General features: G+C 37.7%; 2 protein-coding genes across 10 annotated transcripts in view; one reads left to right on the forward strand and one right to left on the reverse strand.

Moving 5' to 3' along the window:
• The window catches only part of OSMR (oncostatin M receptor), a 62,176-nt gene extending 51,131 nt beyond the window's left edge, over positions 1-11,045 (forward strand). For all 5 annotated transcript variants that reach the window (XM_045565772.1, XM_045565770.1, XM_045565775.1 and 2 more), the window contains exons 12-18: positions 1,324-1,503; positions 2,509-2,613; positions 4,195-4,368; positions 4,969-5,136; positions 7,790-7,871; positions 8,367-8,439; positions 8,771-11,045. In XM_045565772.1, the coding sequence (XP_045421728.1) occupies positions 1,324-1,503; positions 2,509-2,613; positions 4,195-4,368; positions 4,969-5,136; positions 7,790-7,871; positions 8,367-8,439; positions 8,771-9,346 (1,358 nt within the window). In that variant the 3' untranslated portion in view covers positions 9,347-11,045. The remainder of the gene's footprint in view (positions 1-1,323; positions 1,504-2,508; positions 2,614-4,194; positions 4,369-4,968; positions 5,137-7,789; positions 7,872-8,366; positions 8,440-8,770) is intronic.
• Positions 11,046-12,851: 1,806 nt separating this feature from the next.
• RICTOR (RPTOR independent companion of MTOR complex 2) overlaps positions 12,852-26,632 on the reverse strand; it is a 125,757-nt gene continuing 111,976 nt past the window's right edge. For 4 of the 5 annotated variants that reach the window (XM_045566461.1, XM_045566462.1, XM_045566464.1 and 1 more), the window contains 7 exons: positions 25,110-25,287; positions 24,047-24,131; positions 23,051-23,284; positions 19,405-19,560; positions 18,927-19,050; positions 17,542-17,680; positions 12,852-17,407 (listed from right to left, as the gene is read on the reverse strand). In XM_045566461.1, coding sequence (XP_045422417.1) covers positions 17,333-17,407; positions 17,542-17,680; positions 18,927-19,050; positions 19,405-19,560; positions 23,051-23,284; positions 24,047-24,131; positions 25,110-25,287 — 991 coding nt within the window. In that variant the 3' untranslated portion in view covers positions 12,852-17,332. Of the gene's footprint in view, positions 17,408-17,541; positions 17,681-18,926; positions 19,051-19,404; positions 19,561-23,050; positions 23,285-24,046; positions 24,132-25,109; positions 25,288-26,632 lie in introns of those variants that run through there. The other variant, XM_045566463.1, reaches the window with a different exon arrangement.

The following is a 26,632-nucleotide window of genomic DNA, read 5'->3' on the forward strand; positions in this document are numbered from 1 at the left end:
GGCTTTTACCTTATACTTAGGGCTACACATTCCTCTTTGGGTGTCCTGGAAAAATGGACAGCACCAGGCATTCACACCAATGCTCAGTTGTTACCAGGATTGCCAGATAAAATACAGGATGCCCAGCTAAACTTGAATTGCAGATATACAAATCAGTTCTTAGTGGAAGTCTGTGGAAATAGGAGAAACTCCCTTGTGGTAGAACTGGTAGTGCCTTGAGGCCACGTCACCCTTCTTCCAATTATCAGACGTTAGGAAAACTACCCTGGCCATATAAACTATGTTGAGTGGCAGCCTGACTCATAAATTGTGTGCACATCCTCCTGTAGTCCGACTTAGTACATACATGCTTTTTTTTTCCTTCTTTTTTACTCAATTCTCACTCCTAACATATCAGAAGCAGTAGTAAGTTCAGGCACAGCTGACATTATTGTAGGTAAAGTAAGCTGCATTAGTCATCCATTCAACAGGTGTTTTTTTGAAAGCAGATCAAGTAGCAGACATAGTTCTAGGTCAGGGGTCAGCAACCTTTTTGGTAAAGGGACAGATAGGAAACATGGTAGGCTTTGCAGGTCACACAATCTCTGTTATATAGTCTGTATTCTTCTTTGTTGGTTTATTTGTTTTTTACAACCCTTAAAAAAAGTCTTGAGGCCAGGCGTGGTGGGTGGCTCATGCCTGTAATCCTAGCACTCTGGGAGGCCGAGGCGGGCGGATCGTTTGAGCTCAGGAGTTCGAGACCAGCCTGAGCAAGAGCAAGACCCCATCTCTACTAAAAATGGAAAGAAATCATATGGACAGCTAAAATATATATAGAAAAATTAGCTGGGCATGGTGGCATATGCCTGTAGTCCCCCAGCTACTTGGGAGGCTGAGGCAGGAGGATCGCTTGAGCCCAGGAGTTTGAGGTTGCTGTGAGCTAGGCTGATGCCACGGCACTCTAGCTGGGGCAACAGAGTGAGACTCTGTCTCAAAAAAAAAAAAAAAAAGTCTTGAAACCGTTCTTAGCTCAAGCATCATATAAAACAAGCCTCGGAGGCTGGAATCGCCCCAGTGACCGTAGTTTGCTGACCCCTGTTCTAGGTGCTGAGGTCTGGTTGGGGCTCTGAAGGCCAAGGTGAGGCTATCTGAAAGTCAGGTGTGAGTATTTGCTGGGGAGTGAGAGGCAGGAAAACATCCCCAGGCAAGCTCCTGCAGCCACTGAAGTGGTGGAGCCCTTACCTGCTAGTTACAGTGTGTGTATGTTTATTTTCTTCTTTAGACACTTAAAAAACTTTAAAATTAATTAAACCTAAAGCATTGCTCTATTTTTTTTATGTACAGAAGTGGTTGAAGAAGAAATAATTAACGGCACAGAAGATGGATTTTCTATGTCCTGGAAACCCCAGTCTGGAGATGTCATGGGCTATGTTGTAGAGTGGTGTGACTGTCCCCAGGACCCACTCTGTGACTTGCAGTGGAAGAACCTAGGTCCCAACACTACAACTACAGTCATTAGCTCCGGTGAGAGGAACCTTCTCTATTTCTGTCTTGCTACATTTACCTTGTGGCAAGTTCAACTAAGATTTCTGGATGATCTCATAGATTAGTAATTTCGAAATGCCAAATCCAACATGGGGGCTAGGAGTCACATTTTACAAAAATGTGAGTTAATATTTAAACTTTGAATCTACTTTTTCAGAGAGTATCTAGACCTGAGGCTGTGATCAGCATTCATGATTTTCATGAACTCGTTCCTCTGAACTGGTGGTCTCAGATGGACAGCAGAGGGACTTTGTAACAGTTGTCCAGAAAGCTTTTGCAAAAGCAGAGAAGGGCATGGATTTGGGAAATATGAGGACATGAAGTCGATAGGAGTCAATCTTGAACTTCTTTAGTTTCAATAGAACATGTGTCACTCAAACTCTCACCTCCCACACTGGATTTGTAATTTGAAGATTGCAAAGTCAGAGATGGCCGGGTTTGTGGCTTGAGTTGGAGGGGAGCGTGGCGCCATCTGCTGGGCTCAAGGAAAGGTGTGGGAATTATCTGGTTTCGGTGGCCTGGTGGGTTTCGGAGGTGGCCTGCAGGGGCGCAGGTGTGAGGGGAAATGAGGAAGCGGGAAGCACAGCTTTCAAGACTCTGGGCTTTAACGAGAAAAGAGAAGGCAAGTAACTGGAGTGGGATTTGGAGTCAAGGGAGGGTTTGAAATGGTTTTATCTGTCTGGTCTGATTCTGCGCCCAGTTCCGTAAACATGGGGAGGGCCTGTTGGAGAGCTTTTGCTTGAGGGAACACGGTAGAGGCCAGTCCCTGCAGATTCTGCTGGGCTCGGTACAGTGTGGTCAGGTGTTTGCAACATGGAGCACGCCAGGGCTTCACGGAAGCAGGGAAGGTGGTGGAGATGAAATGCAAAAATCCTGGAAGAAAATTATTAGGGGAATACACGCTTACTTTTTTCTTTTCCTTTTCAAACTTAAAGAGATTGTCATTCTGTGTTACTGAAAATCTGTTAACTTTGTTTTCCCTAGATGCTTTTAGACCAGGGGTCCGATACAACTTCAGAATTTATGGGTTATCTACAAGAAGGATTGCTTATTTATTAGAGAATAAAACAGGATACACTCAGGAGTTGGGTAAGTTTAAAGCAATTAATTTGCCCCAGGTGCAGACTTGTTCAAACAATCCAGAGACTCCTAGCTTTAGGGATTAGGAAGATTTCAGTGCCTTTCCTAATTTTTGGTGTCCCATTTATTCTGGTAATTGGGTTTTTAAAATTCTTTTTAATCATACAAAGCTAAAACATTCTCATTAAGGATGATTTATGAAATGTTATGCAAAAGAAGATAATTTGTAGCCATTAAAATACAAAGAGAAAAAAATGATGAGAAATTATTGCTAATTTTACCGTCCCAAGGCAAATATTCGGAGTTAATATTTTATGCATATCCAGATATTCCTTTCTCTGTACAGATAAACACTTTTAAAGACAAATGGGATCTTACTGTATGCAGTTTGTCAACTGCTTTTTTTTACTCATGTCACTACATATTATTTAGCTGTGTCATCTTTATGACTACAAATGCCCCATTGTCTGCATATGTCAAACCATCAAGTTGTTGGACAATTTATAATGATTACAGTGTTTTTCACCTATAAACTATAAAATTCATCTTCAAGTATCTTGCAGTCCCAAGTGCTAATTCTCTCTTTCGTTCTTTGCCCAATCTCTGTGCCCTGTCTGAGTCATCTTCATTTTAGTGAAATCTTTGTCCTTATATCCATGATAATGGTTTTTAAATGACTTCCTAGAGGTGGAATACTTGAGTCAAAGGGTTGAACTTCTTAAATATTTTTAAATTTCTTTTATAATTTTTAATGCTTTTCATACATGTTGTGAAATTGTCCCCTGGAAGTGTCACCACCATCCCAGCAGAAGTGTAAGGGATTTTTGACCCTCCCATGGCGTTGCTCATTCACCTTCCTTGGCACCAGGGTGTCACGCCCACTGAGAGCTGGAGGTCTGGGCCTGGACCGCCAGGAGCTTAACTTTCACACGGGTCAGACCAACTCTCAGGGGTTCTTCATTTGGCAGGAGCTGGTCCACAGTTATGCTTGGCTCTGAGACAGACGGGAGGTGTGTTGTTGGTGTGAGCATGGGTGTGCACAGACTGTGTGTGAGGGAGTGTGGGAAGACAGGCTCAGGGGAGCCTTCGGAATAAACGTTCCCAGATGTTTTTGGTGACACTTGGATAACTTTGCATTGCCACAACCTGGGCACTAGAGTTCTTTAAATCCCTCCTTTGCCTCTTTGAACATAACCTGTCCTCCTCCTTCCCCTGCCCCTCACTATAGTAGGTTCTCTGGTTGGGTGTTCTCTCAAACACTGTTTAGAATTCAAGAAACAGAATTCAGTCTAAGAAAGACTCTTAGTCTCTCTCTTTTTTTTTTTGGTTATGTGACCTTGCACAGATTATTTAGTCTCTCTGGGTATCCACTTGTTCATCTGTGAAAGGCAAGGCTTGAATGAGAAGATTGTTCAGCTCCTTCCCAGTACTCGCAAACTACGTCAAGGCATAAATCTTCTAGAGAAACAGAACTTGGCCTACCCTCTCACAGCCTCCATTGCTGGCCGTAGTTCCACTTGTAGTTTACATGAATGTTCTGAGATGATTTCCAGAGCATGACTTTTGTCTTACCCCATCTTCCTTTCCTAGCTCCTTCGGACAACCCTCAAGTGGTCATGAACAACTTGACATCCCACTCCTTCACTCTGAGTTGGAAGAATTATTCCACTAAATCCCAGCCTGCTTTCATAAAAGGGTACCGTGTCTATCTGAAATCCAAGGCGGGGCAGTGCCACCCAGGAGCTGAAAAGGCAGTTCTTCCAGGTGACATTTATTTTTATTTGTTTGCTTATTCTTTCAAAAGCCCATTATTTGAAATCATTAAAAAGGCTGCCATCTCTGCCTGTGGTCAGGCTGAATCCTCTTCTCGCATGACTTTATGATCAAACGGTGTTCTTAAGCAAATTAGTAGGGTGAACAAGACGGTGGAGGGGCCAGTATTTTAACTTACTTAAAAAGCAAAGTGACCTGGTATTTTCAGAAGCACCAGACCCACCATCAGCTTTTTAAGAAAGCCTGTCACTTGTGAAACTTTCTCGCCCCTTTCTTTTTTTTTTTTTTTGACTTATTAAATGTTATTACAATTTATTTTGAAGTTTCTCACAAACTCATACTGTTTCTTGCAGCCCCATATGCTCTTCCTATTCACTAACATCCCTTGTTTAGTGGCTTTTTTGGGTTTCGTGCCATCTTCTCAACACTTCACCAGTGTCCCCAGTGTGATGAAATTATGATTAAGTTTTGGTTGGTTTAAAAATGTTGACAGTGCTGGGACAAGAAGAATATTAGTGTCTGACTCTCTCACAAGATCTCTACCGTGCTTTTAATAATTTTCTTCTTGAAAAAATTTTTTGAAAATCGCAGATAATACAGTATGTTGCCAATACAAAATCGACAACCCGGAACAAAAGACATTCTCTGTGGAAAAGCTGCAGCCGGAATCCTTCTATGAGTTTCTCGTCACTCCATACACGAGCGTCGGGGAGGGGCCCCGTCGCACCTTCACGAAGGTCAGGACTCCGGATGAATACCGTGAGTTTTTCCAAATCTGGGAAACTAACAAGTACAGAAATGTTGCCTTAGGCTTTGTCTAGATAAGGAAGTTTCAAACGTTTCTTCTCCCATCCTACCCTCTTTCTCTCGATGAAACCCTGTGTTTCACCAAAAGTGTTACACTACACGAAACAGATAAAAGTGAAGCTGACCTGACTGATAATGGCCTGGAACCTTCTTTTTGCCTCCCTCAGGGGCCCCTGAGACACTTCTCTGGAACTCAGTCTCATAATACTGTATGTAGTTTGAAAACCACAGAGAGCATATTTTAGTGTTGGCATCCGAACCACAAGGCTTCCGTCTGGAGAAGAGTGGTGGGGTCGTCTCCACGCAGTTGCCCTCTGCAGACAGCCTTCCGTCTGGCTGGGTTCCCTCGGTGGCAAACGAATTGCTTCCTCACTTTGGTGGGGCCTCCAGGGACAAACAGGGAGGGTGGGATGAGGTGGGGCAGGGGCATGAATGCTTGTCCCCAAACTTCACGTTTGCGTATTTGGCCGGGGACAGGGCCAGATGAAGAGATAGATCTTTTCAAAATGCATTTGGCTGGAAAGATGGAGAAAGAAGAGGGAAGGGGTCAGATGAGGTGGCTCACACCTATAATCCTAGCACTCTGGGAGGCCGGGGTAGGAGGATCACTTGAGCTCAGGAGTTTGAGACCAGCATGAGCAAGAACAAGACCCCATCTCTAGTAAAAATAGAAAAATCAGCGGGGCGTTGTGGCATGTGTCTGTAGTCCCAGCTACTCAGGAGGCTGAGGCAGAAGCATTGCTTGAGCCCAGGAGTTTGAGGTAGCTGTGAGCTAGGCTGATGCCATGGCACTCTGACCCAGGCGACAGAGTGAGACTCTGTCTCAAAAAAAAAAAAAAAAAAAAAAAGAGGGAAGGGAGGAGAATGGTAGGAAGTGATTGATGGAAAATTTTATTCTCATGGTAAAGCCCTGACATCCAATGAACAGGAATGTGGTGAGAGAAAATAGATACTGATGGAGGAAGGAGGAAAAAAAGAACATCTTCAGTGAGAGAATCACAGAAGGTCCTAGAACATACTCCTTCAAAAACTAATAGGCTCAGAAGTCTGGCTCAAAGTTACCAATTTTCCTCAGTGCAGGGTTCCTTCGCTGAAGGCAGAGCTGTGGGAAGGGGCGCATCCCTCGGGACTGCTGGCCCTGGAGTGCCCTGGCCAGTGACAGACCCACACATGGCTGCAGTGGCAGGTTGTGGCACTCGCTGCTCACTGACTACTGGACTGAATCACGGCCCTGGGTCTCCAAGCCAAAGTCCAGAACTCCCTATCATTAAGGTTTGAGTCAACGGTTTACATTATTTGAGCACACTTGCCATTTTGAAGTTAATTTTTAATTTTATTTTCATGTTATTTTTCTTCCAGCTTTGGAATTTACTCAGTTGGTAAATTCCACATACACACAAAATTATCTTTAAGTATATTCCCTAGGTTTTATTTATCTCCCTTATGCTAAATCTCATTGGCCTTGGCTTGTGACTCTATTGATTCTGTTGATTATTTTTAAAAAGAAAATATTTGAAGTATTTACAATTTCCCTGACAGAAGCTTTATGTATGTATGTATGTATGAATGAGAGTCTCACTCTGTCTCCCGGGCTAGAGTGCAGTGGTGTCATCATAGCTCACTGAAACCTCAAAGTCCTGGGCTCATTCAATCCTCCTGCCTCTCAGCCTCCTGAGTGGCTGCGACTACAGGCAAGTGTCATCACGCTCAGCTAATTTTTCTATTTTTTTGTAGAGATAAGGTTTCACTGTGTTGCGCAGGCAGGGGCTGGTCTTGAACTCCTGGCCTCAAGTGATCCTCCCACCTCAGCTTCCCAAAGTGCTAGGATTACAGACATAAGCCACCATGCCCAGCCTTAACTTACATTTTTAAAAGAATATCATGTGACTAGCATCCAATTAACTATACCTCAGACTGGCATCTGCTAAAATGAGGCTGGGATGATTACACAATAAAAAAGAACAGAAACACAAAAAATTAATGTAACATTGAAATTGTAAAATTGTGCATAAATGTTCATTCTATTGGTTTTTGAAAGTAATTTCTTCTTTTTGTAAATTGGTTTAACTTTTTCTCTGACTGGGAGACGAGGGTACCGAATAGAGGCCAGGAGGCACCGAGAGGTAGGCGGTGTGTTTGGCGGTAGGGGGCGCCATCTCAACTGTACTCTGTGTTTCCGTACTTGGGCATTCAGTACTGCATTTCCTTCGGAATTCAGTAGACATACTGAGTAATTTTTAAATCCTGAGGATAGAAGTAGGTTATGTTCCAAAAGTTTGTTTTTAAAAACTAGCCTGAAAATAGCTGAAATGGAAAGATGAAAAATACCAAACATTGATGAGGATATAAAAACACTAAAACTCATACCTTGCTGGTGGGAGTAAATCTGTATGAGCAATTTTGGAAAACTGGTATTATCTTCTAAAGTGAGCAAATTTGGGTCACACACGTTGATGGCAAGTGGCTTCCCTGTTGGTCGGTTGGTTGGCTGGTTTTTTTTTTTTCCCCCAGTTAGGCAGAATTCATATAACCATAAAGGTATTTTTATTCCTTTGAGGAGGGAGACGTGCTCATTAAGAACAGCACTTTCCTTTCCCTCCTCCAGCCTACATGCTGCTTCGCGTCATCCTGCCCGTGATCCTGTGTGTCCTGCTCCTGGTGCTCGGGTGCCACCTGAAGAGTCAGTGGTGAGTGTGTGAGGACGGTGCCAGCCAAGAGGGGTCAGAAAGATCAAGAGAGGGGTTTAGTAGGATGGAAATGACATTGCATGATACTAAAAGCAGTGCCAAAAATGAAAAGGACAAAGGAGGCTGAGGTGAGAGTATGTAATTTATTTCACTATTTTGCTTTCCAGGTCCCTGTACAAGGGAAATAATAACCATTTAACATAAAGAGATTGCAAAGGCTTTTCACAGCAATAGCTCATATCTGTATCTCACTATATGCTCAGCAGTGATCTCAGTGCTTTACCTGTAGTAACACATTTCGTCCTCACGAAGACACTAAAGTACGGTGATTTTCTCCATTTAACCAATGAAGAAATTAAAACACGCAAGAGTTAAGTAACTTGCTTCATAAGTGATAAAGCAAGGATTAGAAGCCAGGGGTCTGACCCCAGAGTTCTTGCTCTTAACTATTCCACTATATTGTGAAATTCAGTCTCGTTTTCACTGTTTTTCTAGGATGAAGGATAAGTGTTATCCCGACATCCCAGACCCTTACAAGAGCAGCGTCCTGTCGTTAATCAAATCCAAGGTAAATGCTGGAAATTGTATGCACACCATATGGCTAGTGAGGACTAATCCAGAATTGAGGCTGTAATAACCAGACTTTCCTAGACCTCCTCAGGAAAATTTAACAAAGTAAAAGCCCCCTCTGGCTCCCACGGCCATGAAATAGGTGACTGGCACTTTGATTTCTTCTGTCAGAGGAAATCATTTGGTTTTCAACACCACCTCCAGATAACTTGTGACCAGGAACAAAACTGAAGCTCTAAGTGCATCTCACATACTTAATACACTTTGATGCATGCGCACACCCACGCACACATACACTCGTATTTACATATTTTTTGTTTCTCTTCCAGGAAAATCCTCACCGAACAATAATGAGCATCAGCGACTGCATTCCAGATGCTATCGAAGTTGTAAACAAGCCAGAAGGGACTAAGATACAGTCCTTAGGCACTAGGAAGTCACTCACAGAAATGGAATCGACTAAGCCTACCTACCTTTACCTCCTTCCAACAGAAAAGAATTACTCTGGCCCTGGACCCTGCATCTGTTTCGAGAATTACACCTATAATCAGGCAGCTTCTGACTGCGGTTCTTGTGCTCATGGTCCAGTGCCCCCAGAAGCCCCACCAAGTCAGCTGGGACTACTGACCTCACCTGAAAATTTACTAAAGGCACTAGAGAAAAACTACATGAACTCCCTGGGAGAAATCCCAGCTGGAGAAACTACTTTGAATTATGTGTCCCAGGTGGCTTCACCCATGTCTGGAGATAAGGACAGTCTCTCAACAAATGCACTAGTGCCACCACCCTGTTCAGAGTATAAAATGCAAATGGCAGTACCCTTGTGTCTTGCTTCACCTCCCCCGACCGAGAATAGCAACCTCTCCTCAATTACCCTTTTAGTTCCCGGTGAACATTACCGTTAACCAGCATGCCCACTTCTTAACCTCTATGCTACACAGACACTAAACGGAGCTAGCTGGCACCACCCTTCTCGTCACCAGGTGCCTTGGTCCCTAATCCCAGTGAGCTACCACTACTTGCAGGTCTGATTAAAGTAAGACCACTACAGTCTGGCTGGGTTAGAGGCCAGAAGCTATGGAAACTTGATATTCCCCCTAGAAACAGGCTTGCTCTAGAAATGGCAGGATCACGGGGATGTGCTTACCTTGCTGCTGTTTGTTCCAGGCTCACCTTCCGATTGGTAGACCTAACTTAAGGATGGGCATGAAGTGCCCCACAGACCACGCCCACCATACTATACAGGTTGGCTGTGTCCTAGAAGTTCAGTTTTTATCAAGCAAATACTTTCATTAACATTTACCCTACATCTAATATCTTAAGGGTAAAGCAGTTGGACTAAAAGTTTTTGTAAAGGCCACAGATTTATTACTAGAGCATAAATTGTCAATGTAAATTTATTGAGTTTAATGAAAAAGTCACAGGTGTTTCAGACCAAACAGGCTTAGAATTGCCTTGAAGGGATAAGAATTTGTATTTCACTGACACAGTGAAATTAACTTTTTGGGGGGGGGCATGGACCTAACCTACTAGGTAAGAGGTATGAATAAATCAGTAAGATCGCCACAATTCTTCTGTCAAGCTTATGGCAGTGAAAGAATGAGATTGGCAAAAAACTCCCAGTGTCAGTTGCACTTCTGCTTAGTGTAAGATATCAGTATTCTACCAGAATTTTTGATGACTACCTCAGAATAGAAGAAGGAAAATATATTATCAAGTAATTCCATTCACATTTTAAGATTACTCTTTTCTTTCAAGAACTATATGCACATGACCTGTTTTCACTTAGCATCCTTTGGACTCTGCAATAGGTTGTCTGGGTTAAGATCTCTGTCTCATTTATATTCCTATTATGCTAAAATAAGTAAAATGAAACCTCGTTGTTGGACATAATTTAGATATACCTGTAAAAAACTCTGTGGAGTAGGAAATTCTGTGTTGGCTCTGAAGCAACTTTGCATGCTTTGAACCAATATATGTAAAGCACCTGGTACATAACTGGCGTTCAGTACATGCTAGTTCCTTTTTTTTCCCTCTGCTGATCAACTCCTAATGTTTAATCTGTCACATTTCTAAACAAGCACGAAGAGGGCTTTTGTTTCCCTGACTGCCGTCAGCATGGTGGAAATGACTCTGCTCATGCCTCTCCCTGGTACCAAGCACCCTGCATTGTGCCTTTCAACGTTATGAGGAGACACGCATCCACATCGCAAAATAATGCGGCTGTCAAGTGGCCTAAATATACCCACACAAACCAGTTCTTCAGTTGAAGCTTCTCAACTCTTTCCTTACCATGTAACTAAGTATTTATTCTGCTGGACAAATTGGTTATGTGCTCCTACTATAGTACAGAGCTGTATCTTGATTAGTCTAATAGTTGTGAGAAGACTTTGGGGCCAGTATACTCATCATTTATCCTATTTATTTACACTCCTTCATCATGATACAATATTTTTCATTTGAAACTTGTACTCAGAAACGTCAATGACATTGATGACTGATTTGTACATGGTATTTTTCTTATAGATTTTGTTTAAAAAATAATCCACAAAACCTTGAACCTTTGCTATTGCAATAAGCCTTAATTAAAACATTTCACCATTATTTTGTGTTTTATCTACCTCAATGAAATGAAAATCTAACAATTATTCAGTATAGGTGATAAATCACCTCATGAACTCACTAAATTCCCAGGTACCACTCCAAACTTCCTAATCAGAATCTTTGGGACACGGGACCAGGAATCTGTATTTTTCATGTTACCAAGCATTCAGATACACAGTAAATTTGAGAATCACTGGTCTAAATCAAATGAAGTCTTTCTGAAATACAACATACCAACAGGAAACACTGGGCTACATGACTTTGTGTTTACAATACCACTATGACTGGTAGCTTTGGCTGTAAACATTGCTCTCCAATGTTCATAACAAATAAATTATAAATTAGTATTTAAAACCTTAGTTTTCAATACTATATGCCATCTTAACATTGCTTTAACAAGAGTTATTCAGAAACTGAAATTTATATTCACGTGTCAGAAGTATCAGGATTAAAAAAAAACACATTATGGAGAATTTCAAACACACACAAAAGTAGTATAGTTTAAGAAACCCCTATGTACTCTCACCAGCCCCAACAGCCACACCACCCATGGCTGTTTCAGCCCCATCCATATGCTTGCTCACTCTCCCTCCTTACATTACTTTGAAGCAAATCGTATGATGCAGGGGTATATTTGCATTTCTCTAAATGAGCTGTTTTTTCTAATGTGGTCATAATATTGTTAAAAAAAATTGCACCTAAAATCACATTAGTAGAAATTCCTTAGAAACATCAGATCATTTGGGCGGTGGGCAGGGCTGGCATTAATGGCCCCTGAATCCCACATCAGCCAGTATGCAGTACTCAGCTGTGCACAGGGGACCATGGTGATTCGGCCTGGGGGCAGGAACCTCTTCACACAACAGTCATACACTTGCTAAAAACACTTGCTACATTCAAACACCTAACCCATACTAGTCATAGTCAACCTGGTTACCGACTAGAACATGTATTTATTAAGAAAATCAAGTTGACTTACACTTAATATCTAACATTTCTCCTAAGAGCTCTGTTGAAAGATAAGCTGGCTTTCATCTCAAAGAATTTACAAAACATGTAAAACGCTTTGCATAAGGTTGAACTTCTAAAGCACTGGAACAGAAACAGAAGTTAGAAAGTCTTCAGAATTAGCAATTAAAATAATGTCTTTACAACACAATAACTAGGGACATGCAATCTGAAGAACTAAACATATGTTGTTGTCTTATTCCTCTAAGACAACCACTGAAGAAACAAAGTTTTAGTATATTTTAGTTTCTTTTTAAAAACCCAATGCAGAAGTAGTACCTTATTTTTATATGCTCAAGAGTTTTAAAAACTAAACAATCTTTTCAAACTCCAGCTATATTATGATTTTTTTCAAAGACCAGCTACATCGTTATAATTTCCCTTGTGGTATTTTCTCCTGCCAGTAGGTGGCTACAGGTTAGTTTATTTGATCAGGCCAGTTTATGCAAGAGAATTCAAATACCTTCCATAGAAAAGTCAACCTTATCACATCATCACTTTTATTGTATATTATTTCCTCAAAAAATTAAGAGATGTTCTATTTAAAGATAGATCCAAACCCCATAATGATTTTAAATTTAAAAAACTGTAAAGATGTTTGATTAAATTACGAAGAATGTTTAAGAAAGTGTTATTTTAAAATATTTGGAACAGTTGCCCTACGCATTACTGAACTGTCTGTGGTCCCTAAAGGTAACTTTTACTGGGCGTCACATGTGTCAGCATTAGAATTACATGATTCAAACCAAGGCCATATGACTACTGATTGTTTTAAGTTCTCAAATAAAACAACATAAGTTTAAGAATTTTAAGTACATTTTATTAACAATGTATCCCTTTGATAAGATTATGCTTCAGGAGGCTTTTAATGCCCTTGACATAAACTGTACACATTATACAAAAACAAGAAAACCACAACAAAAAAATCAAGGTGAGCAAAACCATTTGGGGACACATCTTATTTAAATTATACACAACTCAATGAAATATTCTTACGGAAAATATATAAATACTTTTTCTTTCTATGTTACAGTTATACAATATAAATCAGATTTCAATGTCTGTTCAGTGACCTACAAACACCAGAACCTCCAAATATGTAGCAGCATATTACTAAATTAGAAAAAAGAAGAAAATCATGTGGTTAGAGAGCATTAAGTCTGAGATTTTTTTCACAATCCCTTACCACTTTCAAAACTAATTTACACCATTTGTTTTACAATGCAGCTTTAGGGTTTCTGACAGGCATTTGTCAACAATTACTTATAAAATTTTTCTTCACTCCCTCTCTCCGCCCCAACACTTTGCATTTTGTGCTAAATCAACCTAGTTAAGTGGCAGACTTGTAAGGTATGCTTTTTTTTGGCATAAATTATATTTTTCAAATTAAATATTTCATAAAGAAAGTAAAACAAAATGTGCAATTTATGCATGCAATGGTGTAGCTATCCACCTACATTACAAAAATATTCCAAGGGGGGAAAATTCCACATTCTGCGAGTCATATAAACCTACTATGAATGAAAAATATCCTGGGAACCTGGAACTAAAAGAAAAAAAAAGAATGCTCCTAGAAAGATTCTCACAGATTTCAATATTCTTTGATAAGCACCGCTATTAATTTCACTGGTACACTTTTTAATGAGACTCTCACTGTAATGACACTCTTGAAATTAAGATGGTAACAATGTATTCTGTGAATGCGGAGACAATGGAGACCTTTCCCAACTGAACAGTTCGGAAAATCTGAAACGTCTGTCCATTCCAAACAGCTCTTCTCTTTCTATAAGTCTCAATTTTATCTTTTCTTTTTTCCCATGTTTTAATGGATTGTGAATTTGAGACAAAACTGGAAGCATAGGACTAAAGGGGAAAAAACTTTACTTCCAAAGAACATTTCCCAAAGTAGTTTACAAAAGTTCATCTCACACAAAATTAGCACCTCACTCTTACCATGCAAAAATAATTGCAATTATAATTTGAATGACAGACAATTTGGTTTTTATTGCTTAATGATCTGTGCTTTAATGTGGGGATAAAAGGCATCCTCTGAATGGAAAGAAATTTTATATAAATAGCAGTATGCAAATCTAAATAAGCATTGACATCTCACTGTTGAACACTTTGCCATTGTGACATGCCCTGAAAAATTCAGCTTTAATTATCTCAAGCTCTAGATAAAAGAGCTGAAAATTATTAAAGCCACCATTTCAAAAGGACTTGTACACATTATTATAATAATAATGTACATACTTCCAAAGAGCCTCTTTTAATGTCACAGTCTTACGGAATGTCCTTATGTTACTAATCTTTATTAGAAAAGCTTTAATGAGGGAGAATAGACTCCCTACCCCCCAAAAATCTACCTAAGCATAAACAGGAAATAAAAGTGTAAGAAATTTCAGACCATATTTAATTATGAATACTAAATTTCTAATCTCCTTATCAGTATTTGCTTAGTATGTGAAGCTGAAATCTGTATTTCAAAAAAAAAATTCAATTTGAAATGACATTTCACTTTACAATTAGAAATTCACAGTTTACACCCAGCACAACTGCCCAAATTCCTCCAAATTATTCAATAATTACCAATAGTACAAATTTATATGGACTAAGATTAATTCTAAAATCTTGAAAAACTACAGTATTGACATTATTTTGGTATTCTATCATCTGGTAATATCTATTATTTACAGATGATTTTCTCAATTATTTCTATTACCACTGATGCCATTCCTACCCTTTTCTGCTATAATTTAATACTTTTAAACACCTAAGTTAATCACTTGGCACTGCATGTATTTTTCACCATAAAGTCTACTTTTATACAAAAAAGTACTCAAAGAAAACGTATCAGACCTGTCAGTGAAACTATGGATAAACCAAATAGCACTATAAATTTATGTAGACTTTTTTTTTTTAGTATACTGATAACCACAAAGCTCCGAGTGTCTTCCCCAAAGTAAGTGCTACAGGCAGATATGATGATGTATACATACATGTCTTTCAGAGTAACAGTCAAACAAACCTGTTCAGGCTAATAGTAACTAAGCCTTAATTTCAGGATGGATGACCAAGGTGGGGTACAGGAACAGGGATGGATGTGTGTGTGTGGATGTGTGTGTGTGTCTGTGAACAGGAAAAAAATTACTGTTAATTTTTAAGGGGTTAAACCACAGATTTTATACTCTATATTAACTGAGGTAGTGTTTAAAATGAATGTTTAAAATATGTTAATCCCATTATGAATAAGATTACTACATTACTTCCTTTGGAGTTTTTAACCACTATTTGGTCTAGTATCTCTGACATTTGGTTCTTTGGAAAGGCAGTTTAATTATCCAAGACCAAAGACCAAGGTGACAGGCAACGTTCTTAGAAGTACTGTTGACATTTAAATAAACACTTGGGTTCAGTGATAAAGTTTAAAAAATTATTTATCTTCAATTGGATTTATGAGAGAAAATCTGAAGAACCACTTTTTAACATAAGCAGCAGCTTACAGCCCTTATCTGCTTCGTTACAATGCAAGTTGCTACACAGTGCACATAAGAACAATTCACTGAAGTGCAGTCAAAGAGGTGTTGCGGAGTGAGATGAAATGCTTCATCCCAATTGGAACTTTCAGTGCCAGTAAATTAAAAAAAGAAAAAAGAAAAAAATCTTGTGAGTTATGTTTTCTAGTTCACACGGTTCTTTACGGAGATCCAAAGAACAACTAGATTACAACAAGGATCTTCAACATGGGAAAATTTTAACCAATGTGCTATGACTGTGTCAAAACTGATGTGTAATTGTAAAAATGGTTTACACAAATGAATTTAAAAAGGGTCCTAATCAGTCCAGCTGGATTTTTTCCTCTATTTCTATTTATATATAGATCTCTAAAAAGATAATCCTTTCATTTACAAGCATTCTAATGATGATGGCCATGCTATTTTTTATATACAAATTTGCATATATGTTTAATTCCTGTGACGATTTCCAAATATCTTTAGACATATACAAATTAAACAAAAAAAAAACCTTGCCCTCATCAACTAAACAACTTCACAAATGTGATAAAGGCAATTACTGTACTCATAAACTCACCTATTACTGCATGTAGTTTGTGCAAAACAAAAACATTGATATAAAGATTAAGTTACTGCTGCTTAAAAATTTGGTACTTAAGGCTTTTCACTACAATTTTTAACCTTAATAACATATTTTATTAATGATTTTTAAAAAGGAAATATGGCTCTTCTTTCCCCATGGAATGTGTAAATTGCAGGCAAACTTATCTTTTCCTCAGGAGATCCAAAGTATTATTTAATGCTTTCTTTTGTTTTAGGTCTCAATTAATAGTGCTTATTCAAGTTCCTGTTTAAAACGATATGGAAATTTAATGAAAATGGAAGTCTACTGAAAATACGAGGGTGTCCAGAAAGTATCCAGCCATGCAATATGAAAAATATATTAACAATGGCTGGATACTTCCCAGACAGCCCTCGTATATGCATTCCATAAGTGGGAAACATTTTCAATTAAAATAAAAAATAATTTTCTGATTTTAATCAGGAACTGTAGTGAAAAACCTTAATTGGTTCAAATAGCCTATAATAACACATTGCAACAAAACTGAAGAGACAGAAAACAAATAAGAATCTTTATGCAAGTCTAGTAACAAAAAAATAACTTATAAGTCTCGGGTTGTTGAAGCTCTTCTTTCACTTTAAGGTTACAAACCTCTGAAGTAGTGTTACAAACATTAAGAAAAATGTGAAAGGGCCAAAAGTTCCCTCTCTAATACCAGCAGTTATAGCACACCCCATTATGGTAACAGGATGCAGCCTTAGAGACACTGATTCCTGGTTTCCACGAATTAGTTAACAAACAAGGCATCTTTATATTTACCCTAAAAAAGAATTCAGAAACAACTGTGAAGGGTGCTTCTGCATATTCCATTATTGTTCCACTGTCATGATGCTTTTAAAATGAAAAAATAGAAAACCTATGTAGGTAATTCAGTGCTTGGCTCTTGCATACAATGGTAACTAAAAGTCTTAGAACTGTGGTAATGAATCATGAACCCTTCAAAGGGCTCAACAGTGGAGAGAAGGAAGTTGTTTTGGTTAGGAAAGTCAGCAGTTCCAACTGTTCATGTACCAGTAATTGCTGGAACAGCGTACAGAAGATACTCCTGTCTCTGCTGCCCAGTCAGTATTTTCTGAGGCTTTTAGGAAATCCACAAATATGAATATATATAGCATATATCTATATACATCATAAATATGAGGTCAGGATTCAGCAGATGTATCAACTATAGGTTGCTTTGGTGGTATTGCCAACACAGCCTCTGCTTCTTCATGCATCTAGACAAAAATGGTGAATCATTAATGACTTTTATAAAAATAGCATATATTATAGACATAATCTCTCTTTTAACTTAATTCAAACACAGGATTATTCTTGGAAGACAAATTTCAGAAGTACAAATTCTACTTACTTGTAAAAACTGTACATCTTGAAATAATTCTTGTATGAACCTCCGACATGGAAGTCTAAATGTGCAGTGGGACAGCAAATGGGAAACCTCAGAGTAAAGGCATATGTCGTCAAATGTCTGAGGATACTTCTCCTTAATTCTAAAATGAAAGAAATGACTGGTATAACAAAAAACTGTAATCATGCTGTACCTATTTTTCCTTTAAAGTATCATTTACTTTAAAAATAGTTTTTCTTCCAGATATTGATTAGATACGTATTTGGGATTAATGGCTGAAGACTAAAAAACGTTAAATATTCTTATCTCACACTTAAATTAGATATTCTAAGTTTGGGTTTTTTTTTTTTTTTAAGATTATTAAAACCTGAATGCTTCTTGTAAAGTTAGAAATATTCTTTTTCACTGGCACAAGAAATTGCAAAATCTGTTTATCAGCCTAGCATGATTCAAATATTTTTAAAGTTAAGTTTTACAATAGAAATACATTTTTAAAGTTAGACTAAAGTTAATGATATCCTTGACTGTGCTGTCTATATCTTTCAATGCTTCAAATGGTAGCTTTTAGCTAGGACAGCACCTCAGAATCAGCTGCGGGTGTGCTGGGGTACACACAGGTTAAGGCCTAGCTCCTAGAGCTCCCAGTTCAGAGGTCTGCAGTAGAACCCCGGCATGTACAGCACCTTTTAAAAAGCCCTACAGGAGACTCTGAGGTGCATGTCTTCTGAAAACCACTACTTTAAATAGTGCAAATAAAGGTGCTGAAGATTCCATCTGAATTTTCTTTTACCACACTGCTGTGATTTAGAAAAACAAAAATTCCATAATTTCTATTAAAAGAAAAAAGGAAACATAGGGAAAAAAATTAAGAATATGTCACTTGTTTTATGTAAGCTCATTTTTTTTAACCTTTGTGGTCTCAGGACTTCCTTATTTTCTTGAAAATTATTGAGGACCACCAAAAGCCTATTTTTTTGTAGGTTTATAGCCATCATTAACTACTATGCAAGAAGTTAAAATTAAGAAAATTTCAAAATATTAATTTATTAAAAAAATCCATTACATGCTAACATAAATAACATTTTAATGACAAATAACTATTTCCCAAAACTAAAAAAAGAATGGCTTTGTTTTACATTTTTGGAGATCTCTTTAAAAGTCTGGCATGATAGACGATAGCTGGATTCTCATTCCCGTTTTTGCATTCAGTCTGTTACCATGTGTTGTTTTGGTTGAAGTACACAAAGAAAATCTAGTCTCACACAGACATGCAAAACAGTTTAGAACTACTGATATAAGTTAAGTAGTCTAACTTTTGAAGTGCTTCAAGTATCTTTTCTCACCTTAAAAGGCAGAACAAATAATATTTATGTACATAGTTTACTCACGTTAAAAGCCCAGTTTCATGACATTTAGTTGAAACTGAACTACTCAAATTAACGACTAATCTTAAAACTTCTTTTCGAAGGAGTATACGGCACATTGGTGTATCATCTGGAATTGTTTTAACACCTGAAAAGAAGATTTCAGTGTGAAGTTAAATATTTCATCCGTATCACAATAAAAAATGATTATAACTCAGGAAATTTGTTTTTAAACTAGTTAAAGATCTAAAATTGAGAATAATTACACATTACCTGCCAATCATTTGGAGAGCAAAACTCTTTCTAATAAAAGCAGACAGCTAAGAGGATATATGTCAGTAGCTGATACAGCTGCAATACTTAAAAGTCTGCTAAATTGCTTCACTAAAATTGACTTGTTATAGCTTTAAAACAACTTTAATTTACAGTATTTATGAAAAACAAAATCAACTAGTAAATACAGTTTTATTAATAATGATTGCAACTGAATCTGAAAACTCACCTAGTAACAATTCTGTGCTTTTGGTGCTGCTAGCCGAGCCTTCTTGAGACACCCCATCGCTGCATCCAGAAATCCCTGAAAATTTAGAGGGAACCACTTCCAAGGGATTGTGGATAGTCTGCTCACACCAATCAGAATATGGAATATCTTGAAGGTCTGAAGAAAAAAATAATTATTTCAATTAAAGCATCATAATGGCTTGATTCCTGTGCTTACCCTGCATGACCAAAAGAGATTATTCCTTCTAATTTCCACATCTTTGCAATTGTGAATTATACTGCAATAAACATTCCAGTACAGGTGTTTTTTTTATAAAATGACTTCGTTTCCTTTGGGTAAATACTCACTAATGGGATTGCTGGATCAAATGGTAGGTCTACTTTTAGTTCTTTGAGGAATCTCCATACTGTTTTCCATAGAGGTTGTACTAATTTGCAGTCCCACCCACAACGTATAAGTGTTCCTTTCTCTCTGCATCCATGCCAGCATCTATTGTTTTTGGACTTTTTAATAAAAGCCATTCTAACTGGGGTAAGGTGATATCTCATTGTGGTTTTGATTTGCATTTCCCTGATGATTAGTAACACTGAGCATTTTTTCATGTTTATTAGCCATTTATCTATCTTCTTTTGAAGAGCTTCTGTTCATGTCTTTTGCCCAATTTTTTTTTTTTTTTTTTTTTTTTTTTTTTGAGACAGAGTCTTGCTCTGTTGCCCAGGCTAGAGTGAGTGCTGTGGCGTCAGCCCAGCTCACAGCAACCTCAAACTCCTGGGCTTAAGCAATCCTCCTGCCTCAGCCTCCCGAGTAGCTGGGACTACAGGCATGCGCCACCCTGCCCGGCTAATTTTTTCTCTCTACATATTTTTAGTTGACCAGATAATTTCTTTCTATTTTTTCAGTAGAGACGCGGTCTCGCTCTTGCTCAGGCTGCCCAGAGTGCTAGGATTATAGGCGTGAGCCACCGCGCCCGGCCTTTTGCCCAATTTTTAATGGGGTTTGTTTTCTTGCTGAATTGCTTGAGTTCTTTCTAGATTCTGGTTATTAGCCCTTCATTAGATGTATAGCTTGCTAATATTTTCTCCTATTCTGTGGGTTGTCTATTTGCTGTGTTGTTTGCTTGGCTGTTCAGAAGCTTTTTAATTTAATCAAGTTCCATTTATCTATTTTTGTTGTTGCTGTGATTACTCTTAGTGTCTTCTTCGTAAGTTCTTTGCCTAGGCTGATATCTAGAAGAGTTTTCCCAACATTTCCTTCTAGAATTCTTATGGTTTCATGAACTTACGTTTAAGTCTGTTATCCACCTTGACTTAATTTTTGTAAGTGGTGAGAGATATGGATCCTGTTTCTTTCTTCTGCATGTGGCTATCCAATATTCCCAGCACTGTGTATTGAATAGGACTTCTTTTCCACAGTGTAAATTTTTGTTTGCTTTGTCAAAGATCAGTTGGCCATATGTGGATGGTGTTATATCTGGGTTCTCTGTTCTGTTCCAGTGGTCTATATCTAGCTCTATTTTTTGTGCCAATACCATGCTGTTTTGGTTACTATAGCCTTGTAGTATAGTTTGATGTCCGGTAATGTGATGCCTCCAGATTTGATCTTTTGCTTAATATTGCTTTGGTTATTCAGGCTCTTTTCTTGTTCCAAATGAAGTGTAGAATTATTTTTTCTAGATCTGTGAAATATGATGTTGGTATTTTAATGGGGATTGTATTGAATCTGTGAATCACGTTGGGTAGTATGGACATTTTAACAATGTTGATTCTACTGACCCATGTGCATTATATGTTTTTCCATATGTTTGTGTCATCTGTGGTTTCTTTCTTTAGTGTCGCGTAGTTCTCTCTGTAGACATCTTTCACCTCCTTGAGTAAGTATATTCCTGGGTATTTTATTTTCTCAGTGGCTACTGTGAATGGTATTGAGTCTCTGATTTGACTCTCAGCTTCACTGTTATTGGTTATATAGGAATGCTATTGATTTGTATACACTGAATTTGTAACCTGGGACTTTGCTGAATTTATTTATCAATTCCAGGAGTCTCCTGGTGGAGTCTTTCGGGTTTTCTGGATATCAGATCATGTCATCAGCAAAAAGCAATCGTTTGACCTCCTCTTTCCCGATTTGGATATGCTTTATGTCTTTTTCTTGCCTGACTGCTCTGGCTAGGACTTCCAGCACTGTGTTGAACAGAAGTGGGGACAGCAGGCATCCTTGTCTTGTTTAACTTCTTACTGGGAATGCTTTCAACTTTTCCCCATTCAGTATGATGTTATTTAATCTGGATAAAGCATTATGGCTATAAACTAAGTGGTTTTATCTAAATGGTTGACGTTTAACTTCTTAACCACAGTTGTATGCTTTTATTCTTTCCTCTCTTCTTACTAACACTCTACCTTAGCTTTATCTTTTAATTAAAAATGTAGACAAAAAGCATAGGATATACAGCATACCCTAAACAAAGAGACTAGCTGCTTTCTTTACACCATATAGCTCAGCATAAGGCTGGCTCCAGCTAAATGCCACTCCATATGGGAAAGAATAAAAAGCTTTAGGAGGCAAAAACAAAATGAAACAAACATCTGGATTAATTTTTTTAAAAAATCATAAGCTAAATTTTTCCTACCAGAAAGCAGCAAGTCACAAAATACTTTATGGAAAATACTAACACAGTTATTTTGGAAAAAAATTAAGAATTTCTCTAGCCTGAGCAAGAGTGAGACCCCGTCTCTACTAAAAAAACAGAAAGAAATTATCTGGACAACTAAAAATATATAGAAAAAATTAGCCAGGTATGGTGGCACATGCCTGTAGTCCCAGCTACTTGGGAGGCTGAGGCAGAAGGATTGCTTAAGCCCAGGCATTTGAGGGTGTTATGAGCTAGACTGACACCATGGCACTCTAGCTCAGGCAAGAGAGTGAGATTCTGTCTCTCAAAAAAAAAAAAAAAACCACAAACTAGGTCCATTTTATTTACTCACTCACCAAATACATATTGAGGGCATGATCTGTCAGGGCATGACAGATCATGCCCTGAAGGAACTTACTGAGTGTAAGAGACAAAAATAACCAAGTAATAATAATCATAATTATCATATGAGATCTATGTGCAAAAGGCAATGAGAGTGAAGAGAAAGGAGTGTCAACACCTGACTTACAGAGTCAGAGAACACTTCACAGGCTAATACTGCTGACACTTAGGATGAGGTGGACTTGCTAAATAGACCAGATAGATGTATGTCTGTATAGGGTAGGAGAGGCAAGGAGAGAACAGCAGGGAAAACACATTTTCATGCCTAGAAATTTGTTCAAAAACTTCAAAATCAATCAATAATGGTATGTCACCTATAAAATAAGACAATGGTGAAATAAGGATCACAAAAGGTCTTGTGTATTGGGCATGAAGAGCCAGTAAAGAATTGCACACAGACTAATTCTAGGCAATAGTATGAAAGATGAGTTGGAAGGGACCAAAATTAGAGGCTGAAAGACTAACACTCCAACAGGGAAATGGTGAGTGACTGAATAGGGCAGAGGTAGTGGGAATGGGGCAAGAGGGGATCACCAATAGGGCTGGGAGATGACTTATCTGACTGGAGCAGATTCGAATTCAGATGGATTCATCTCAAAGGACATGATCACTTACCTGAATGACTACATATCGCACTTAGTTGGTTACTAGGCTGGAAACCCAGAATTTCGATACAGACACAATAAAGGCAGTTATCATCTGTATGCTCCTGTAGACCAGTATCTTCTGTACTTTCTAAAAACAAAGAAGCATCTGAATGGATTGAATTCATTATTTCCGTAAGACTCATTTGCTGTCGTAGCAAGTGAAAAGAGTTTTTTACAAGACCTCCAGTTCCAGATGGAAGACCTGTGCAGAAGTAAATATAAAATATAATCTGATGAAGATAGTATTTTTCAAAGTGCCTTAAATTATATAAAATTTTAAGGAAGGGAAATTAGGAATGAAAATCAAAACACTTTTTATGACTCAAAATCTGACTTTAACTGGGGAAAAAAAGAAAAATTTGCTTTAAATTACGAAAATAACCAAAGTTAGCAGATAAAATTATATTACTTTAATACAGTTTTAAATACAAAAATGAGATTATATAATTAATGCATCATTTCAATTATCCTCAATGTTTGCCTAAAGTAATATTTCTAAGTATAAACAGGTATTTCTTAAAAAAAATTATCAAGATTATAAAGCTATTAAACCTGTGGCCTACATGCATATATTCATTAAAATATAACAGTTCATACCAAAAAAGATCATATAATTTATAAGTACATTTTTATCTCCCTCCTTACTCCACACAAACAGCTATTTCTTGGACCTATAAGGATTAGCTTTATAAATTTTTCATGTACTATTTTCTAAAAAATGGAAAACAATTCATTTGGTTTTTATCTTCTTGAGATGCTGAGTACTTAGTTGGAAAAACACTTTAAGTGCCTCACAAAAAAATATTGTAATTTTAAGTTGACTCAACCAATTGCTTTGGTATCATTTTTAAGTTGACCCAAAAGTGGGAAGACACGAATTTTAAGTGTCATGCTATTAAAAAGAACTAAAAATTTTCTTTTTAATAGAAAGAGGAGTGTCATAAGAACAAAGAAGGTGTATTACCTCCTGCATCATGGGCAAATACTCTTGCACCTCGATCATCATGTGGAGGTATGTTTTTTGTCTGAAAATAAGGAATATCCTTTACCTAAAACACATATAAATCATGGTAAGTCCTGCTATAAAAAGAAATCCATTTTATGAATATTAGCAAAATTAAATGAAATACGCTTAAAACAGAATTACTACAGCATATGAACCTATAATGAAAAGTTTACTGAAGAAGGTTAAATTATCAAAACTTGACAAAATATTTATAATAGCCCTGAAAGTCATTACCATATTCTTGGTGAGTAAATGGATATTAAAATAATTATTTTAGTGTTTATCTAAAATGTCTTTAGACCTCTAAACAAAAGTGTATTCTTTAGTACTATCCTAGAGATTTGTATCTCATGGGATATCACTGGGCACCATGTGGCTGCCTTATATGGGATAAAAATAATCAAGGACTAAAAAACAAGGTTAGGAATTTAGTAAATTTCTACAGAGAATATATGAAAAAAGAAATCAAACAAGATACTGATTTATTATGAGAAGAGAGGAAAGGATAAGGTTCCAAGGACCTAGAGATACTAAAAAAAAGGAGTACAGAATAGTTGAAAAAGCTAAAATAATTTTCATCTAAAAATTTTTTAAAACAAAACTGCCTTAAAAAAATCACTTTCCCTGGCTGGGCATGGTGGCTCGTGCCTATAATCCCAGCAACTTGGTAGGTTGGGGTGGGAGGACTACTTGAGGCCAGGAGTTTCAGACCACCCTGGGCAACATAGTGAGACCCTGTCTCTTAAAAAAAATAAAAGCCAGGTGCAGTGGTACGCACCTGTAGGGCAGTTGAGGCAGGAAGATCACTTGAGCTCAAGAGTTTGAGGTTACAGTGAGCTATGATTATGCTACTATACTCCATTCTGGGTGACAGAGCCAGGCTCTGTCTTTGGCGGGAGGGGCGGGGGGCGGGCAACTTCCCCCAAATTAGTGTCCACTCTAAATCATAATTTCTAGTAAGCAGTTATAGAATAGGAAAAAGCAGGAAATCAACTCATAACAATAAAATCTATCATGATACCTGAAATATATCATTGATGTCTACTGGGAGAGCAAGACCAATGTAATCATCTGAGCCACCATATGTAGCACTGGACACCATGGATCTCACTGAGGAGGATCGCTGCAGGGTATTTTGATTAATAGGGCTTAATAAATCTTCTTTATCTAATGATGCATAACTTAAAGCTTTCATGAACCTATAAAACCATAAAAAATCCACTGCATTAGTTTCTTGATTTGTAATATTAATCATATAAAGAAATAACTTATATTCCTATCCTTATAACAGACAAGTAGCTAGTCAAGTACTAAGACTAAGCAGTGCCATCTTGTTTACTGGGAACACATATGCACTTTAAAATAATAGCTGTTATAGGTTGATACGTAAAAGGTCACCAGCAATGTTGACTGTTACATAACTGTTGACATAACAACTGTTATGATCTCCCAGGTAAAGGTGAAAAGGTGTGCAATTAGAATAACTTTCAACATTTAGACATTAAAAAAACAAACTGACTTCAGAAGTCAGAGATATGTTCTAAGGACTATCTTAGCAATCACTGAGACTGCTAGATTTGCTATCATATACCTAATGATATGCATATTAACTCTATACATTATGTTTATGAAAAATGAAATCAATTACTTATCATTCTTCATGTGGTAATAATCTTTCATTATAAACATAAGATTTATATAACACAGAAGACACAAGACAGCATAATGGTATCATTTATAAATATTATAACATACAAGAGATAGCCTCATATGAAACACTATTTCTACAATGTACTCCTTACTAGAGATTCCATTACAGATATGATACACTGCTACTTCCATAAAATATATCTTTCTCATATAGATTCTTATTCATGCAATAGACATGCTAAAAACATTAGGTCATTAAATATGAAATGTCTGATTTCTAATGAAATGTTTATTATAACTCAAACAAGAAGCAGTACAATTAATCAAAGTAAACTATCAACACAATTTTGCCATCTTAATGGTAACTTGTTTATGCCAGCAGTGAAGAAGCCTGGAGACCAAGTGGCAATGAAACCACAAAAGGCATTTTCCACAGTTTGTTGAGAACTGAATATTTTTCCTTACACGCAGTGGTGCAAAGCCTGGAAGGAGTCAGTTGGTGCAAGGCTTGGTGAATATGGTAGATGACGGACAGTTTCCAAGCCTAGCTTCTGTAGTATGAGCAATGTTGTTTTTTGCCAACATGTGGTCTTGCAACAGGATTGGACTGTCTCTATTGACCAATCTCAGCTGCTTAATTGCAAGCATCCTCATCATTTTGTCCAACTGGTTGCAATAGACACTCACTGCATCGACTGACCAGGTTTCATGAAGTTGTAGTGGATAATACCAGCACTGGACTATCAAACACACACCATTAGCTTTTTGTGATGAATATTCAGTTTTGGACTGTGTTTCGGTACTTCATCTTTATCCAACCATTGTGCTGAACGCTTATGATTGTCAAAAAGAATCCATTTTTCAGCACATGTAACGATACAGTGTAGAAATGGT

This window comes from Lemur catta, chromosome 12 (assembly GCF_020740605.2).
Source record: "Lemur catta isolate mLemCat1 chromosome 12, mLemCat1.pri, whole genome shotgun sequence".
NCBI classification, from domain to species: domain Eukaryota; kingdom Metazoa; phylum Chordata; class Mammalia; order Primates; family Lemuridae; genus Lemur; species Lemur catta.